Source organism: Coturnix japonica, chromosome 5 (genome assembly GCF_054131305.1).
Source record: "Coturnix japonica strain WE chromosome 5, WE-NBRP24, whole genome shotgun sequence".
Taxonomy (NCBI): domain Eukaryota; kingdom Metazoa; phylum Chordata; class Aves; order Galliformes; family Phasianidae; genus Coturnix; species Coturnix japonica.
In genome coordinates this window covers 50,229,914-50,249,498 of record NC_140667.1, presented here as the reverse complement: position 1 = coordinate 50,249,498, position 19,585 = coordinate 50,229,914, and the positions used below count along the sequence as shown (strand labels likewise).

At 42.2% G+C, this 19,585-nt stretch overlaps 1 protein-coding gene across 5 annotated transcripts in view; it reads left to right on the top strand.

The window, feature by feature from the left end:
• BRF1 (BRF1 general transcription factor IIIB subunit) overlaps nucleotides 1-17,690 on the top strand; it is a 155,119-nt gene extending 137,429 nt beyond the window's left edge. For 3 of the 5 annotated variants that reach the window (XR_014946165.1, XM_015865581.3, XM_085547802.1), the window contains 3 exons: nucleotides 8,383-8,434; nucleotides 11,319-11,487; nucleotides 13,535-17,690. Coding sequence is in view for 4 of the 5 variants with exons in the window: in XM_015865581.3 (XP_015721067.1) it covers nucleotides 8,383-8,434; nucleotides 11,319-11,487; nucleotides 13,535-13,572 (259 nt within the window). In the remaining variant the exon portion in view is untranslated. Of the gene's footprint in view, nucleotides 1-4,322; nucleotides 5,930-8,382; nucleotides 8,435-11,318; nucleotides 11,488-13,534 lie in introns of those variants that run through there. The other 2 variants (XM_085547800.1, XM_085547799.1) reach the window with 2 other exon arrangements.
• Nucleotides 17,691-19,585: the final 1,895 nt, after the last annotated feature.

The following is a 19,585-nucleotide window of genomic DNA, read 5'->3' as shown; positions in this document are numbered from 1 at the left end:
ACATCAAACCAGTGATTTTTGAGATTTCTTCCAAGTGCTTCGTTCTCACTTACCAAGAGAGTAAGCCAGATGTAAGCCAGCTAGGATGAGTAAATGATACTTACATCTCTTGAGAAAAGAAGAGAGAAAAGTTTTGTTAAACACTCAGAACAGGATCTACATACATGCTGATCCGTCTATAGCGATGTGCTGAGTGTTTGAATGGTGCTGCACCTGCATGCCTTCAGCTCAGACTCTTAGGAATAAAGTGAAGCTGGCAGTGTAAGTACAGAGCCTGTCTGTTGTGATAGTGCTGTGGAATCATATCCTTCAGTGTCTGAAGGGGAAAGTGAATCCAGTGGAGCTTATGGGGCTTCTGCTCTTGGCCTTTGACATCTTTGGTACAAGATGCTCACTTTACCATCATTGCTTTCTAGGAAGAAAAGTAGAGTGGGTGCATTCCCCTCATGTGTGGGAAAGGGCAGGAAATGCCTGAAAGAACTGCAGCTAATGAATTACCTCTATTTGCTTTTGTCTGGCCGTATTTGAATTCTGTATTAGTTTGATTATTCAGGTCAGATCAGATTTAGGTCAGTTGAGATGGATTTTATCCAAATTCAGTTCCCTTGATTCCTACTGTAAACGTTTAACAGATGACACGATGCAAAGCTGGAACAGACTTGAGCTGTGTGATGACCAAATAAAATCTCAGTGGAAACCATTTCCACGTTCCTAAGATCAGTTTCTCATGTAATAAATTCTGCATCCAAAATCATATCAAATACTTTCCTGACAACAGTTGTTGTTTTTTTTCTCTAACGGACAAATCCCAGCAGAGCTGTTTATAGGAAGCCTGTCTTTTGTGTTTGCTCTCACATGCCTGTTTTTTAGACCTACACTGAAGAAACAAATACATGTAAACATTTCTCAGTGTCCTTGGCAGTGCTGCCAGACCCACCTTGTTTTGTCTTGTCTGAAATCTTCCACTACATTTCTTTCATATTTTCCCGTTGGTAAGAGTTATCACAGGAAATCACCATTAAAGACTTCTCCCCAGAGGGATGATCTGGATTTATTTGCTGATGCCTTCCTTTCCTTTGCAGACTTTCATTGCTTTGTTCTTGCCTGATCCTCTCCTGGCTGTGAGGGATGGAGACAGGTCCTTCAAGTTTGTGCCTTTCTTGTGCCAAGTGCAACACTATGGGCTAAAACTTACTAAATCTTAACAACAGAGAAACCTGAGAGGGTGAGCATGTAGGAGCACACCTTGGTGTCTTTGGGCTTGGAAGACAGGCCACGTCTCAATGAAATACACTCACAGGAAAAGCTTCTTTAATTGGGTTTTTTAGTCTTAATTTTAGTGCCGTGTACTTTTCACCTTTGTTAAATTGGAACTAAAAAAACATCCAGAACCTTTCACTGGACCAACCTACGGCTTCTTCTCCTGTTACAGCCTTATTAGTTTCCTAATACGTTGAAGGGAAGTCTTGACACCAGACCTCCTGGAGGAACGTGTTGGCTCATGTTTTGCAACATGTCAATTTCCTCTGCAGTAGATCAGGCAGATAAGACCCATGCCTTCAGTTTTGGAAGGTCCTGATGTACCTAGGTCATGCGAGAAGGCCGTGCTGTGCTTTCCTGTGTCTCTCCTCAGTGACTTCCACAGCCATGTTAGATTGTCGACTACCATTTGTCTGCTTGATTAGATGTGTTCCATGCGTACCTCCAAGTATGTGATGTTTTAAAGCTAGATTTGCTATTTAAATAAGAGGTTTGCCTTAATTGGCTGTTACAAATTACAAGCAAGAGGGAATGATTTATTGCTTATAATTAGAAATGAGTTACGAGAGGGAATGTTGGTAATCATAAAATAAAGCTTGGAATACATTGATTTCCAGATGGCTGGCAGTGAAATTGCTCCTTAATGTAGAATAGACCAGATACAAGGGAAAAAAAAATGTCATCCATCTTTATTCCATGATAAATTATTTGTGCAAATCTGTGTATTCCTGAATTCTGAAATGTTGGTTTTGCTGTTGAGAGCAACTTAATCTGCACAATAGTGCACAGTATCAGAGGTGGTGGAAGAGGCGAGTTGGTATTTAGCCTGGTGTTATTTTCGTCCTTGTGATGTAACCAGGGAAGATCTGCCATCACCTTTGGGTATAACCATCTCGATGGGTTATTCTCAGAGGCCACAGGTTACTGAGATGTTTTTCTTTTCGTCTTTTGCCTCAGTAACTGTTTTCATGAGACTGAGGTTGATCAGAACACCAGTCCAAAAGCAAATGTTTGTAATCCTCCTTTCTCAAGTCTAGCAAAACACATTTGTATCAGAAACAAAAGCAGCAGTGCAATGGCTGAGGATTTTTTGATAGTATAAGACTTCTGTTGAGATGGGAATGTTTTTGTTTGACTTCCTGAATTTCATTCCAGTTTACTGTAGATCCAGGTATGATTTTAAAATGATTCATGTTTGACTTAACTGCTAATTGTTGGATTTCTGCCATAATAAATGCATTCTGCTCTGCTACCGTATGTAAGGCCGTGCTACAAGGTAGTTGGACATATCTGGATCATCACCACATGAGATGTCTCACACCTGTGTTTTAGAAATGACATAGTCATTAAGCTTGCTTAACTGAGACCATCATGATTACTCATTTACCTTCATTAAAATGCTTCATAGCTTCCTTATTTTAAATAGCTTTTCTCAGCAAGGTACAAATCTGTTTCTCTGCCATCATTTTATCTGAAAAAAAATTGCATGTTGATAGGAATAGCGTATTTTCAGCTAATGTTTTCCTGACCTGTGGAGAGATGAGCTCATCACTATCCTTATTGACAAGGCCAGGAAGAAGGTGTGTCAGCCAGAAATATTAGATCAGTCAGCCCTTCTTGTCCTGGAGCAATTGTAATTTCCCATGGTCTGCAGCAATTTCCTTTAGAATCAGATATGTGCAGAGATTGTTTTGGATCTGCTGCTGTAGTATAATTTCATTTGGTCCCAATAAGGTGGCCTTAGATTTCATTTTTTCCATTTTTGTTGTTGAAAACCTTTTGTTTTAGTGGAAAGAATGGCAAGTTGCCATTTTACGGCATCTCATTGAGGAATGAGTGCTGCAGCTACGGAGAATGTTGCTCACTGCAGATGTTGGCAACCTCTGCCCTTCTCAGGGAGGCGTGAAATGAGTGTTCGGTTCATTGTACATTAGCAAACTTCTGGCTTTTCACTCACACTTCTGAATGTCTGTTGATGTAGGTGCTTATTGCTTTGCTGATAGTTATTTCCTCTACTGACTGATAGAGGCTCTTATTTTTTTTTTAACCAGCAGGTTCATAGAGCCTAAATACTTCAGCCTGGGTATTTGCTAGAAGAGGCCAACCTCATTAGTGCTGAAGGTGTTCTTTGTGCTGCACCATCTGATGCTGCACTGATGAAAGCATAACTCCTCTGATCCGGCATTAAAGTGGACTGAGTGGGAATCAAAAGCGGGAACAGTTTCTCATTTCACTCTATTTTTTGTTGTCACTTTAGCTTTGTGCTTTTCCACTTGAAATGGCTCTATGATATTTCATGCATGGAGAGGAGGATTCAGATCCTCCAGGTTCAGATCCTGCCTGCTACTCCTTCAGTCTCGGTACTACAGCTCCAAAGCAGCTTGTTGTGCATGAGCTGAGGTCAGTGCCATGTGGAGATACGCTTTGGTTGGCATCTCTTTGTCATTAGTTAAGGTCTCTGTGGCCCTATAGCTGGGAGAGTGATTCAGAGAAACTCCTTGATGCCTTCACATGGATGATGAACTGGGCTGGGCCAGAGAACTCAAGTGCACGTGGTTTCGAGGTGTGAACATCAGTGATGTTTTGTCATTCTATAGAGCTGATGTTTTCTATGGGCTCTTTTAGATGTGCCACAGTGAACCCTCACACTGCAGTCCCTGTTCTCCAGGCATGAGATGGCCATTGGTCAGTGTCATAACCACCCATGGCCTTGGCCACCCATGGCCTTAACTTCCATCCCAGGGCAAGGGAATGGCTCTTATGAGCACCCAGCTCACAGCTAGCAGTAGGTCTGCAGCTGTATATGCAAACCCTGAAGTACTCTGGGATTGTTGTCATTTTTCCAGTCTTGGTCCCTTGTCCAGGGAGGTCACTCCTCTCTTGTGCTGAAATGGCAGAACCATGGGTCATCATCTCCTGAAGCTGTTTTCTTTCCAACAAGATCATTAAAGCCTCACTGAGAGGTAATTCCCAGCTTTCCGGTAAGGATAACATTGACAGTACCTAATTAAAGGGCACTTTTAGCCGGGATAAACATTTATATTAATTTCCTTCTCACACAGATGTCTGCTAAACTGACTTCCTGAGGCAAAACCATCTGGCCTCAGGTGGGAGGGGTGTCTCAACCAGCATGAAGAACCTGACCCAACTCCCACTGGACTGTTTCTAAATGGCTTTTTCTATCACTGAAATGGCAGACGTGAAATACTTGCAGTGGAGTTATATAGGTTTTATACGCATTTGCCTTGGAAGACCTGCATAATGGTACTGCAGGCTGGTGGCTCCAGGCTTCACTCCCAATCGTGTATTCTGGGTTTGTCTGTGTATAAAATTAGTATGTGTGGTAAGCAGCAGTAAGATGTTCCCTACTTGGATGGACTAAATTAAAATTCAGTAAGAAACACGGCTTTGGGTGAGTTTCCAAATTACTTTCAGGGTTTTGCTGAGGAGGTTGTTATGGAATCATAAACCTTTTCAGTGGGCAAACAGCCTGATGCGAGTTACGTGCTTTTATTGCCTCATAGTACTCCTCCTATTTTATGTACTGTGCCGTGTAATCTTTTGTTATTAAATAATAAGCAAAAATAAAAACAGTTGTTTGTCACAGCCAGCTTGTTTTCCAGAGAATTTGTTCGCTTTGAAAGTTCAGTCTGTGTGATCTTCAGCCCTGTCAGAAGCTATTATACCGCATCTCCTTTTAAATCGTTAAGCTGGAGGACAAACCTCGATGTTATCGTGCACATCTCAGCCGAGAGCGGAGCAGATTCGGCGGGGAGCAGCCTCTGATGACATGCACTGCGCTGCTGGTTTTGTCAGGAACATGTCAACATTATCTGCTTCCAGCACTACGTGTGTTGGCTGACACAAGCATTGGTGGAGCTGTATAATTTCTGAAGCAGTTTGAAATGTGGATATAACACTTAGGGCTGTGTGAAGTCTTTTCTTTTTGCCCCTCCTTTTGCTGGATCGTATTGCTGTTGAGAAGGCTGTTGGTTTGTTGCTCCCTCCCACTGAACTGTAATACAGCGCGCTGACTGTATTTGATTGTAGAGTTCATAATAGAAGGGCTCCAAACTAGAGGTTGTTGTTGCTAACAAGCAACTCCTGGAAGGCTTGGGAAGACCAGGAGCACCACTGCTTTCCAGTCACAGCATTACATTTGAAACAGAGGCTGTTGCTTTAGTGTATTTGGGATCGTACCTTAATGCAGGATGGGATGCTCACTTGGGGGTCTTGGTCTTGGACTTGGTTTTTCTGCATCCCTTGAAAGCATGTTATAGATTGAAAATAGAGTGAGATTCTTCACTTCCTTGTTTTTTCAAGCTGCTTGTTGGATCCGTAATGCTCAGACCTGTCTCAACCTCAGAAGCAGTCGTGCTTTTCCACGAGGACACGCAGCACCCCTCTCCTTCATGCTCTGTAATGCAGCCAGGCAGCAGAAGGAGCCCTATGGGTAGCCATGGCAGCCAGTAATTGATGGCTCCATATGGCCGGAGTGCTGCAGCTGCTCTGGTTTAAGGAGGTCAGGGCATCAGGGCATTTAAGGAACTAACCAAACCCAGGCACCCCTATAAAGCCTTCCTGGATGCAGTAATAGTAGGCTTTCCCATGGATGTGAGACCAAAGGGAGAGAAATCAACTTTTTTTCTTTTATAAATCATATTGAAAAGCATTATTTTAGAGGGAAAAGACGTTTTTCTCTCTTTGGGATGGTGTTAAGCTTTTCTCAGTTCTTGCTGTAGCTTGCAGTAGCACGATGCAGAGGGCTCAGCCCAGCTCTGGGCTTTATGGTGCATTAAATGTTGTGCTGAGGGAGAAACTGCATTACCTAAACTGGATGACAGCTCTGTGTTTCTCGTGATGAAGTGACGAAGTACCTTTGTGAGCAATTGACATGGAGCAGAAATGCAGCTTTAATTTCAGAACAGGAGCAAGAGTCACTGCTGCTGAAAAATGGCATGGAAGGGCTTTTGGATGTAGCTTTAGTTTGCAAGTAGGTTTTTCATAAGCGTGAATCTTATTTTCATTAGGGGACCATTTTAATTAAAGTGAAACTGGAATGTTTACTTTCTGCTTCCTATAGCTTGTGATGGTTTTCTTCACTGTGTGAGCACACGCATAATTTGCTCTAAAAGAAGTGTCAGCAGTTTCTGATTACCTCGTGAGTCTTACTCAACAGCTTGATTTTAATTGGGGGGAGGAAAGATTTCAGGGTGCTCCGGGGAGGTCTGAAGCCTTTCGGTATCATGAAGCAATAGTTGCTATCTTTGGTGCAATGTTAATTACAATAATCACTTCTAGTGGTTTAAAATAAAGGTCCTTCATTGCTTACCCCCGTTGGGCTTTTCCTCAGTTATGTCAGTGAAATACAACCTGGATGATAATTAGCATCCCTCAGCCGCTTAACCTTTTGGCACCGCTGCGTTTGTGTTTTTGTAAGTGTTTGAACAGGGTGACTTTTGGGAAGCACAGATTGACAGCGAGCCTCAAGTTTGGGGAAAACTGTACAATTCAGGCTAGGTGATGAGAGGAGACGGTCAGGCACTTGGGGTGAAGTTCTCCTGTGCTTTCACATGGATTTTCTCTAAGCCCTGAAGTCCGCCAGGAATTGTAAGTAATAGATAATTTATGTGGGTCGAGAGTATCTCTTTCTTGAAGGTTTTGATCATCATGAGACATGACAAGAGGTGTCTGTCGCAGAAGAATGCGTTCATGCAACGATGCAGCTCCCGAAGCGCTCCTGTGCTGTCTTTTCATCTGTATCTGCTGCAAGGAGTCACCTTGGACTCCTTCGGTTGCTGAAATGCCCTTCAGGTCTTGCAAAGCATTCCAGAGATGACCGTTTCTGGAGCTCAGCCAATGCCTTCTATTTTAATATTGTCTTCTTCATCATAGATAACGATCTGAAGTCCGCCCTGCCCCTTTCTCTGGGGTTATGTTTCCTCCTTCCTGATTGTTTGAAATAAATAAATAAGTAGGAAAACAACTGGTATCAGTGTGTTAACAGGAAGGAATGACTAATAGAAAAGGGAGAGGAAAGATATCATAAAAGCCTACATCTCTGGAAACATAAATTGGTATTCATTAAGTTGTTTGTGTAGACTTAGTTAAAAGACGTACTTGAGGAGCTGTTGGAGCCGTGTCTCAGTAGAAAACAAGTCATGCTTTTCATGGCTGGATGTATCTAGATGAGGAGGAGGGACCAGCAAGAAACAGTAAGTGATGGATTGAGAACAGCCTTCATGGCAGTAAGGAGACAACAGGCTGTGAAATGCTTTTCTGAAGAGAATGATACTTACTGTTTGGCTGTAGTGTAATACTGATCCATCTTCTCTCCTCAGATATGCAGGTCTTCTTTGATGCAGTTAAAAAAAAAATGCTTGTGTTCAGTTTCTATCATTTCTTATTCCAGGTACGCAGGGTCCCCTTGTTTTTGATGATGATTTCTGCAGCTGGAGCTTAACATTCAATCTGATAATTACAGGATTTCTGTGTATAGTCTTACTGGTATCTTGCGTATGTCATCAAATAAAGGGAAGTGGTTGCAGAGCAGTGCTGGGTAATTCAGAAGGTGGCTCAGTTTTGCCATGTCTGCATTGTTCCAAAAAATCCATTGTTTTTCCCCAAAGTGTGACCTGCTGCTCTGTGCCCACCCACGTTCCTTCCTGACAGGCAGCCTGCAGGTGCAGCTTCTGCTGTGCTTGGAAGTGCTGCTGCTGCACACTGAGATGGCAGCAGAGGGTCGAGGCATTGCTGTGAGGGCTGCTTGCTTCTCCTCTTCCTCATTGCTTCCTTCAGTCTTTTTGTTTCTGTAATACACAATCGAAACATCCCTTTCATGGACCTTCAGGATGAGCTGAGATGAGGTGTTGCTGTTGTGCTTTGTTGACATTTTTCTCCATGATCCTGAACTGGGGCAAATGCTTAGATGGGAATGTGTGTACTAATTAATTACTATATGGGATGTAACTGTCTGCTGTTTGCTTTGCTTTGTGTCTTTAAAAAAGTAAGTACGCAGCAGAACACTAGCAGAGTGCTTTCATTTTTTGCATGCTGTGCATCAAGCTCTTTTGTATATGGTGTAACTTTTCTGATGTTCACCATTTCTTTCCTTTTTTGCAGATTAAGACCCTTGATTTCTACACAGCTGGCTAAAAAGGCAGCCACTGAGGAGGTACGTAAAGCCCAGCTCTTCGTAGAGTCATTAAGGTTGGAAAAGAACACTAAGATGACCCAGTCCAATGCCAGCCCATGCCCACTGCCCACATCCCTCAGTGCCACTCGTCCATGGTTCTTGAACACCTCCAGGGATGGTGACCCCACCACTCCCTATGCAGCCTGTGCTACTGCATCCCCACTCTTCTTGAGAAGCAGTTTTTCCTAATATCCAACCTGAGCCTCCTCTGAACCTCTTCAGTTAGTCTGGAAATTCCCATAAGCTTTTCTCAGCCTTGCTCAGGCTATGTAGTGAATACGGGCAAAAGAAATGAGACTCATAACTCAGTGGCCAGAGCAGGAGCTGCTTACTGCAAGCAGTGCAATGATAAAGTTGTCTGTCTTCTAACCATGGTTTGCCCTTACTTACCCATCAGTAACTTTAGCCTCATAACCCCTAGTTCAATAGGAAAAAAGAGAATTCCCTGCAAGCATCTAAAAGGGTTTATATTGAATGAGTTGTAGGAGAGGCAGAGCTTGTGCCTGCTTCATCACTTGGACCATGCCCACAGAGAGGGCGGATGATAGTAAGTGCTGCTTCTGTGGAGCTGGTGGTGACACAAGGGGAGAGTTGAGGTTCTGGGGTCTGCCTAAAGGAGATCAGTGAAGAAGCATGAAGAGACAGCTCACCCAGTATAATTTTGCTTACTCTTTTTTTGTTGCTTGTTTTATATGCTTTGGAAATAATTATATTTCCATTGAAAAGTTAGAGCTAGTAAGAGGTCGCCATCAAAAACCCTCCCAGGGTGGCTTTGTGCATGTGAATGTTCTGCTGAAAGGGTCATGGCTGTTATCACTCACAGCAGTAACAGCTTTCCTTTGCTGTTATATTTACACTGTACCAAGTAAACACATGCGTTTTGCTGATGATAAAAGAACTGTGTGTCTGACAATTCTGTGCCTAATACACCAACGGAATTTGTCATTCTTTTTTCCCCATGTATGTGTGATGCTGATGCCCTTTTGAAAGGGTGCTGGCCAACTCTGATAGCCTGATGTGCTTTCACAATGCCTGTATGTATGTGAAGTTGCACACCAAGCTGAAGTCCAGGTTGTCTGGAAGTGAAGTCCAGGAAGTTCTATTTTAAGGTGTTGTTTGACTGCTTTATTTTTAAGATGCCTAAAACCCACTGATTTTCAGAAACAGTTTGATATCCTGCCCAGGGAAATACATTTTTCACTTCTTATGTTCTGCTCATTAGAAAACCCTGCACATTTTTAGAAATACAGCAATCTGGAAGTGGACATGATAATTAGAAGAAGGTCACATTTTAATTAGCGTGGTGCAATTTTAAATAATAATGACTCAATTGTCGCTCTTCTATATTCTCTCACTTTTTCAGAGCAGATGGAGACTTTAAGCACAAAAATTGATACACATTATGATTCGTGTCAAACATTTGGGTCTGTTCCTGCCTTATACCTGAAGTGTAGATGGGCTCAGTTTCATCAGTCTAGAGGCAAAAACAAGGGTAGGGAATGCAAAATAAACTAGAGGGAAGTTCCTTTAAATTGTATGATTAATTTGAGCATTAGAAATAATGAAAACTTGTCTCTGAGTGATCCAAATACCTAAATATTTTCTGCTAAAATTAATGGGTGCCTTCTGGCCTATTAATGAGTTATTGAAGCAAACCCATTGATGGCTGAATGTCTCAGGCAGATTCTTGGTTGACTGGCATGGCATGTGACACGTTTAGGTGCAGCTTTGATGTTTGAATAATTATACCATCAGCTTTCTGATACTGGGACTTTCTATTATGGTGCACCTTTAAAGTGTTTGGGATTAGAAAGACTCTGGGAGTTTCTGTGTCACAAGTTAATACGTTAACAGATAAATAATTATGATGCTGCGGCAGACCTCATTGCCAGCAGAACTGGAGGGGACACAGCAGTACATGGTTGTGCGATGTGATTTAAAGCCTGGAGCACTGCAGGGTTTTTCTTGTGGTAGGGGTGAGGGAAGTTGTACAGGGGCAGGGCACATCACAGCAGGAGATGGATTTGGTGCCTATCCCATTCCTGAAGTGGAGACAGCATTATTTGCACCTCCACATTCACAGCTGTCTGCTTGCTTTGTGCTGCTGTTACTCTCTCTCCCAGTGTCCTGCCTAACCTTGGACAATCTGACTAGGTGCAGATGCTGGAATGGGTCCATCAGTGACCAGTTCCCAAATTAGAGCTTGGAGGTTGTTATTCTGATGTATTTCATAGGAAATTGTACAGATGCTGATGTGTAATATCAACTTAGTGCTCTACCATAGCATTAAGTGCTGTATAAAGAGTGCCATTTGTTCCACAGCTCATTGTGCCTCCAAATAAATCCAACCAGAGCTGTCAAAGCTAATCGTCTTCCTTTTTTTTTCTGATTTGAAAGGTACATTTTTGCCATCATTAAAGTGCCAATAACATTGTTACTGTGTAATAGGCTTGATGAGAGTCAAGCACAATGAGGAAAAGGTTGTGAGCTTTCCTGCAGGGCTCTGTTGAGGAGCCCACAGGCCCAAATTTCTCTGTACCTGCCTGTCAGGGGAAAGTTCTTTAACCAAGAGAGTGCTGAGGTGTTTGAACAGCTGCCCGGGGAGGTTGTGGATGCCCCATCCTGGAGGTGTTCAAGGCCAGGTTGGATGGGACCCTGGCAGCCTGGTCTGGTATTAGGTATGGAGGTTGGTGGTTGGAGCTTGATGATCCCCAAGCCATTCTAAGATTCTAACTTGCATGTTCTCTGGAATGGCTACACCTCCAGCACTTGATGTGGGCTTCCAGCTCTCCTCTTGCTAAGTGTTACATAGGAATATTGAATAAAATGGACTGTCCTACTGCCCCTGTCTTCTGTTTTGCAGGTGACCTTTCCAAATGCACAAGCAGAAGCCTCTAACTTAGAAAAGCCAGCGACTGTGCTAGTGGAGAGTGGCCCAGTAGCTTATAACCTTGATGAAGAGGTGGAAGAGGAAGAAGCAGAAGAAGAAGATGATCACTGCATGAGTGCATTGCAGTTAATGGGAGGAAATGGTAAGTTGGGATGTTGCCTGCGTTACAAACTTTTATTTCTCTGCAGAGTTCAAGACAGGCAGGGTTCCTGTATTCGTCTCAGCCCTTTGGCAGCTCGTCCCAAGCTGAGCTCATTCTTATGAGAGATTGGAGTCACCTTTGTCAAAAATGGGACTTTCTTAGGGACTCCTCCAGAGAAAAGTCTGCATCTCAATCTTTAGGCTAAGGATGTTTTTCAAGAGGAAACTGATGTTGGGCCTTCTTTGGAATTATGTTTATTAATGTTAATCTGAGGAGTTAAAAAGTCAGCAACCCTTCTATTAGAAGAGCTTGGGGCTCATTGCCTCACAGTGGTGCACGTGCCCTCTGGACTTGGTTGTCCAGCTCAAGTCAATCATCACGGCCTGTTTCTGGGATAACTGTTAGGAGGAAAGAGTTCTCCAAATTGAGAAATGACATCAATAGCCTATGGTGTGCTGCATGGCATGCAGATGTGTGCTGATTTCTTTGGGTTACCCAGCAATGGCACTCACTTAATTGGATTTCTCTGCTGACAGGAAAGGGTAGCGTCCTTTCTGTTGCGTTTTTCCTAGCTGGACACATCCACGTTTACTTTTTATTAAAGACTTCCCCTTAGAAGTTAAGCCTTGAAAATAAACCAAAATATTTTTGAAATGAGGGCAGTTAATTATGGGTTTTGAAACAGCAAGATGAGAATAAGGTTCTTCCTGAAATGTTATTTACTGCAAAAGTCTTTCCAGAACTATTAATTTACCTTTCATGGACTATATCTATATCTATATCTATATATATATATATATTTATATATAGTTTTCATAAAAGCATGTGTTGCTTTTTAAATTGATTTCTCCACTTCAAAATAATTGCTGAACCTTAAGAAAAGAAAACACCAGTTTGTTGCCTGCATTTATTATTAGAATAACGTTCCCAAGAAAAGACACCGATGTGGGGGAGGGTGGGTCCATGTTTATTAATAAATCCCCGACCAAAATAGAAGAAAGGTCACGGAGCTGCTTTTTATTTGTAAATGTTACTATTTTCAAACCATTCTGAGAACATTTCGGCGCTCCCTGTCTGGTTTGGACAAGAGCTGAAAAAAAGAAAAGAAAAAGGGAAGGACTGTTCCCAGCATTCAAATGCAGGTGTGCAGAGCTGCTTAGCAGAACAAATAACTCCTTTCTAACTGCTTTCTTTATGGATTTTAGACCTGTCTGCCTGGAATAACTGCAGGAATTACAGATGCTGAACGTCACCCATTCTAGACGAATTATTATAGATTACTCTTTATTTCTGCTTCAGAGCATTTGCTTGACTTTGGATGAAATGTTGCAGTATATTAAATTTGGAATATAAAGGTTAACATCACGGAATGCTCATATGTAATCGTTATCTTCGGGTTTGACTTTGCAGCAGAAAATGTCTTTCTCACTTTATTCAGGAAGGACACAGAAGAGAAATTAGTGCATTAGAAACACAGAAACGTGCCTTCTGGTGCACAGAACACACAGAGTTTACAGTCAGCATCATGCTAGGAAACAGAACTAGACTGAAAAAATGGGCAGAATTCTGAGTTGTGCTTCTAGGAGTAAGCAGGTGTGGGAGTTCTGAGTCAGATGTATGGGACGCATTGCATGACTCCTCTGTCATCTACAGAAACCCATCCCTGGAGGCTTTCAAGGTAAGGCTGGATCAGGCCCTGGGCTGTGGTGTCCCTGTTCATTGCAGGGGAGTTGGACTAGGAGACCTTTAAAGGCCCTTCCAACCCTAAGGATTCTATGTAATGAGGTCCCAGTGAGAAGTGAGGAGAAATATTTATACACTTATATTTACAAATAGTTTTATTATATGGAGCAGGAATGGAAAAATTTCTTCGTCAACCCGAAGAAAATATGTGACTATTTTTAATGTTTTTGTTTTTTTTTTATGGTAGAATGTATCATCAGTCAGACAGCAAGAAAACAACCTGAAACTTGCAGTAATTCTGTTGAATGTTCTACCTACCTGGAATATTTGCATTTTTATGTATCTTTGTCTTCATGTGTTTCAGATTATGGCTGTGATATGGATGACGACGATGGCTATTAGTTCCAATTACTTCTAAAGGACTTGGACTATTTCTTGTTCCCAGAAAAACTGCAATCTTCAAACTGTATGAATGGTGAAAGAAGCAGTCTGTGGTCAGCAAACGTTATCAAGCAATCCATACTTCTGTAAAGTGAATTTTAGCTTTGCAATGGCTCTGGTCAGTTTACATTGAACCATAACCCAGCAATAATGTTTGGGTTTGTACTTGAATTATTTTTATTTTGATGGATTGTGGTTTGAGAATGAAATTATTGGAGTTGTGTTTTCAGAGAACAAAAGAAAGAGACAAAATAGACAATGTAAGAGGAGTTACATGACTCTGCTTAGTGCACGTTGTTGAAAGAGAGAATATAGAAGGACAGGTAGAAGGATGGATAAAAATGAGAAGCTCACCAGCTGATTGAGTACACCAGGATTAATTGTCTTAAATACTACAGCCAACAGAAAACATTTCCAACCTTTACTATCAAATTGACCTTGTCATTCTATGCAATCTTCCATACCCAAGCCTATCATAAATTGACAACAAATTGCATATTGTACCTGTTTCTCTGAAATGGAGTAAATACTGATATTAACCAATTCATAGATGTCCTAAAAGTTGTCTCAATAGAAGGTAACGTTGGCAGTGTGGAAGTGACTTATGCTATAAGTCAGATATTTGTGTGTAAGGAAAGAGTGAGGCAAGAATTGGAGAAAGCTGGAGACATTGCTGGTGACTTTGGAGTCGCTGGGGACAGCCAGGAGGGAGGTGTTGTGGCTGGTGTTGCTGCTGGGGAGTGACTCCAGCCATCTCTGCAGAGCTGCTCCTATCCAACTGAGGTGGATGCAAGTCTGTTCCCAGAGCTGCCTGGCTTTAAAACAAGTTGAAAGCAAGAGAAAGCTGAGCTTTTTAATAAATAAGCTGGCATCTGCCTTGGCTGAATTTAATTTTATGTAATATATTTAACTTTCTGTGGGTAAATTAAAGGTCACCATGCAGCAGCCTGAATTTCATGGCTCAAATCCTATCCTTGAACAGTCTCTGCTACATGAATAGTGCTGGAGCTTCAGCTGTATGTGCCCCGAAACATCAACAGGCAGGTCTTTGTCAGCCTGATCAGCAGTCCACACGGTGTGGTGGAACAGTGGATCAGGAACAGATCTGCAATGCTGGATCCCACCCTGCTGCCTCTGTCCTGACTTTCCCTGACGCTGCTGGGGCTCCAAGGCTCCCAGCCCAGTGTGAGATGCACTATAGTCTCTATGGCTGCCGCTGCAGGGGCTCGGGTGCTTCCATCTCTCTCCCTTGTCTGTGACAATCATGAGTGCTGTAGTATTGCAGACTTATATCAGGGAAAGATGGATGTTTATCTTACCAGTATGGTTTCTGTTAAGCTGACCTTCCTGGTTAGCTTATCCTTCCTATCCTTTCAGGGATTTTAAAGCACCATATTAAAGCACCACTCATTAAAGCACCAGCAATTCTGCTGCCACGGAGGGTGGGTAGTGTCAGGAGAAGAAGCTGCCTTGGGAAGGGACAAACCCCAGAGAGAGGAAGGGACCGATGGTTCTTGTACCCATGGTCAGCACCAACAAGGGTAAGGACCATATGGCCTTCCATACTTCTTCTGTCCCTTTCAGTAGCTTGTGTAAGGGGGATCATGTAAATAGAGACAGAATGAGTGCATTTTTTAAGGCACAGAGTTGATTTTGTTTGGCTGGTTAATGTTATGCGTTGAGTAGGTTTTATCTGCTACGTATTTTGAGTCCCAAATAGGAGGATTTCTCAGTGATCTCTCTTAACAGTAGAGCTTGGTTAACAAATGAAATAATTAGAAAGAAGATAATTGTGAGTCTAATGGAAGAAAAGCTCTTCCAAACCAGATATCAGTTACTTGGTTTGCAGCACATTGAGAAGATTCTTTATAATAGCTGGGGAGCAGCTGATGCTTTTGCCCAACAGCCATAGCATTTTTCTTCAGATACTTTATAAGTACCGCACAAAAAAGTTCATGGAGGAGATAAACCTTTCTACCTCTCTTTTATCTATACCATAATTCAAAATCATGCTATAAGCTGACAATAAAAGTAAAGAAGTAGTTTGTTTTTATCTAAGTTCGCGGTCTGCAAGTCTTTGAGACAGCTGAGTTTGAGCACTGGGGTTTGAATTAATCTGCCAATAGCACTATTACAAGTACCCGTGCTCTCAGTGTATTCTCGAAGCTGGGTTTTATTCCAAGGTACACACTATTCTGTATGCAGGAAATAAACACACATAAATAAACATGTGTATGAGTCATGTAGGTCGAGAACGTTTCTCAAATGCATAATGCTGGTTCGTAAAGAAATGGTTGAGTTCTGCATTGCTGAGGGTCTGTCCTGCAGTTTTCTGTGTGGATTTACGTGGGTTTGTTAGTCCTACAGAATAGTAAACCTGCTGCCAATGTAGAGACATAATGTGCGAGAGCTGAGAGTCCACTTGAATAACTCCTGCTAGCAAATCTTAATTTCAGTAGCACGTTGTGTTTCTGAGAACATTGTCTCCTGCACTGGGAGCAGTGAATGCTTTTCTGTGTCAGACTGGAAGATACTTGCAGGCTTTGAAAGCTCTCGTGAGATTTGATTAGAGAAGGCTATTGCATAGTGTGCTAGAAGGGCAGCTAGAGATCAAAAAAGGACCTGCAAACCTATAGTATCTCAGTGTTGCTGGTGAAGCTGATGGCATGTTTTCTGCACAGGAGTCCTAAAGGCTGAGCTCTGAGCATTGCAGGCTTCTTAAACTATCGTGCTTATCATTGAGTCTTAGAATCATAGAATGGCCTGTGTTGAAAAGGACCACAAAGATCATCTGGTTTCAACCCCCTGCTGTGTGCAGGGCCTCCAACCACCAGACCAGGCTGTCCAGAGCCACCTCCAGCCTGGACTTGAATGCCTGCAGGGATGGGGCATCCACAGCCTCCTTGGGCAACCTGCTCCAGTCAGCACCCTCTGTGTGAAAAATTTCCTCCTCATATCTAACCTAAACCTTCCCTGTCTCAGTTTTAAGACCATTCCCCCTTGTCCCATCACTACCCACGCTTGAAAACAGCCGTTCCCCATCCTGTTTATATGTTCCCTTCAAGTACTGGAAGGCCACAATGAGGTCTCCCCAGAGCCTTCTCTTTTTCCAAGCTGAACAAGCCCAGTTCCCTCAACCTTTCCTCATAATATATTATATTATGTATATTTTTAATTTATTGGTGACTTACCGGGATTTTTATAACGTTCATTCCTTCTTGATTTAACTAAGCTCAGGAAATGTAAACAGATTAGAACATGCTACTTTCTGTTTTTATAGCTAGTCATTAAAATGTAAAAAGATTAACACTGCATTAACTCTGTTTACTACTGTTGATGTATCTGGACTATTTTGTTGTATGTAAGTGAACCTTTATTCTCTTGGAGTCATTTGGACCTTGCTTTTTTCAGGATTCTGATTATAACAAAGATAGACTGTAGGGCTTCAACATCTGTTGTCCCTAGATCTTCTTCCTTGAACTCACACAAGCTGTAGACGATAGGTTTTCTTGCATAAAGCTTTGCATAAAGTCACTTTGCTTGACAGGCAAAATTCTCCAGCTGTTGCATCCAGCTTGTCTGCCATGCAGCCTTTGAACAATCTTTTATCGTGGGGATAAAAATTGAAAGAAACAAGGAAAATAACAGGATTCTTTACCAGGGTGAGTGTACTTTAAGTGTCTTAATCATCCATGACGCTTCTTTAATATCACTGCATTCAGTTCAGCAGATCAGAAATAGTGCCAGATAGACAGCCTTGTTCTGAGGGTTAAACATATTGGTCAAAAAGTCCTTGCCATCCTGATGGCTCCTTTTTATTTCTTAGACTGCACTGAAGCTCTTGTCACAGATGTGGGTACATTTAATGCAGAGTTTTGCTTAATAAATGTTCTGTTTCTTACTTTTGTGTTGAATCCTTGCATTTGGTTCACTTAGTGCCAGGGAATTTAAACCTGTTTGATGTAAGCCCATGTATCTTCCTTACCCAACAACAACATGAGTCATGTTAAGCTTTTTTTTTTTTTTCTTGACTGTAATATATTTGCTGTAAATAAAAAGTAAAACTCTTACAGAACCCATCTTTTATGGTGCTCTTCTGCTAATTTCTGGTTCTTCTGTCTTCGTTCTTGTGAATGTTACTTTGATTGGTTGACATTGGAAGAAATGCTTTTAACTCAGTGCTTTCTTCCGTCCCTAAAAGTGAAGATAAGTCTCCTCAGGAAAGCCTTTCTTCCAAGAAATTGTTCTGCTGGTAAATGTAGATACTTTCTGTAAACTGCATTACATTAATGAGGTTTCAGCACCAAGCTGTATAATTAACTGATTGTGGAAGCAGTAGGATGTAGCAGGGCAGTTACCAGTACTTTTGCTATAGGAATATTTGATTTAGGGATGTGGTTTAGTGGACATGCTGGGGATGGTTTGATGGTTGGATCTTAGTGGTCTCTTCCAACCTTAATGATTCTGTGATTTGGTGACGGGGCATGGTGGGATGGTTGGAATAAATGATCCTCGTAGTCTTTTCCAGCCTTTATGATTATATGATATGATGTTGAATGTGCCTCATTCCAGCGTTTTATTACATTGCCTTAATCTCCTCTAGGTACAGTCTCGCTCTCTTTGACATCAGGATGTTTTTAGTTGTAGTTTCTTTACAGCTGTTCCAATCCTTTACAGCGGTGGTTGGGAATTTCTCCGGTGATGCCCATCATTGATGCTCTCTCCACCATAATGTCTAAATTGCAATGAAGTACTGTTTGCATCGGCCTCATATTTTCTGCCTTTCCCAATCTGTGCAATATATCAGCTTCGTCCTGTAATCTTTTGCCTTCCCGACCACATCAGGCTGTCACAGCCAAAACCATTCTGTCCTCCCAGCTGCCTCCTTCAAAAATACACCTCCTTTAAGGGACTGAAAATTAACATTAGCGAAGCTGAAATATTGCAAAGATTTATATAAGCTTCATTTGTCACCAGCAGATCACTACGTCCATTGTGTTTGGGTTCACATATTGTAACAGGAGAGGTGCTGTAATTTCCTACTCCAGGCACACATGGAAGAAGAGTTTTAGGATGTTATTCCGTGTTTTGTTGCCCTGGTGCCTTGCTGTGGTCTGGTGGGTGGTGTTTGTTTAGTGAGAGGGGTGAAGCACTGAGAAATGAGGCAGGACCGATACCTTGCAGCCTAACAGACTTGCTTGATGGGTTTCTTCATCTTCATTGTTTTATTCTTTTGGGACTGTTGTGTATTTTCATGGAAATGAGGGAGGCAGACACATTTCATACAAATGCAAAACAAAAATCCCATCCTGCCACATGACTGGGAGCAAAGGATTTAACGACTTCTGGTCTGAAGGGTGTGTTTGTTGTTGTATGGGCTGGCAGTAAGTGGCACTGCACTGCACACCGGGACGCCGGGTGTTTTATTATCTGTCTCCATTGCAAAATTGCAGGAAGGATGCTTTCTTATTTGCTCTCAGTGCTCCCAGTGAGGTTTCTCAATTCTTCAAAACCAGAAAAGTGCTGCAAATTAAAGGAATCTGAACAGAGCAATAAAAGGAACGGCACCAACACCGCTGTTACCAAGTGATTTTCAGCGCTCTTCTGTGAGAATGGTAACATTTATTTGTACAGGGAGACTAAAAGGTAGAAAAGTTGTATCTTGGGTGGTGGGGCCGGCGGGTCTACAGTTCCTGTCCTTTGCTCTGATGTGGGCCCCCGGATCTGCCTTTATGTCACAGGTGCTGCTCCTGGTCTTGGTTATCCACCCTTCTGCAGATCAGGATTTTGGAGCAAACATCATATGCAAAAGTCCTATGTGAAGAGCGTGAGCCCTGCCCTAAGCAGGTGTCTGTTGGTACTGTGATAGATCTGCACAGTCACTGTAAATTGGTTCCTGTGACTTTGCATCAGGCAATAAGCTTTGCTGCTTTACATCAGCTGAGGATCTGTGCCATTAATGACAGTCCCAAGG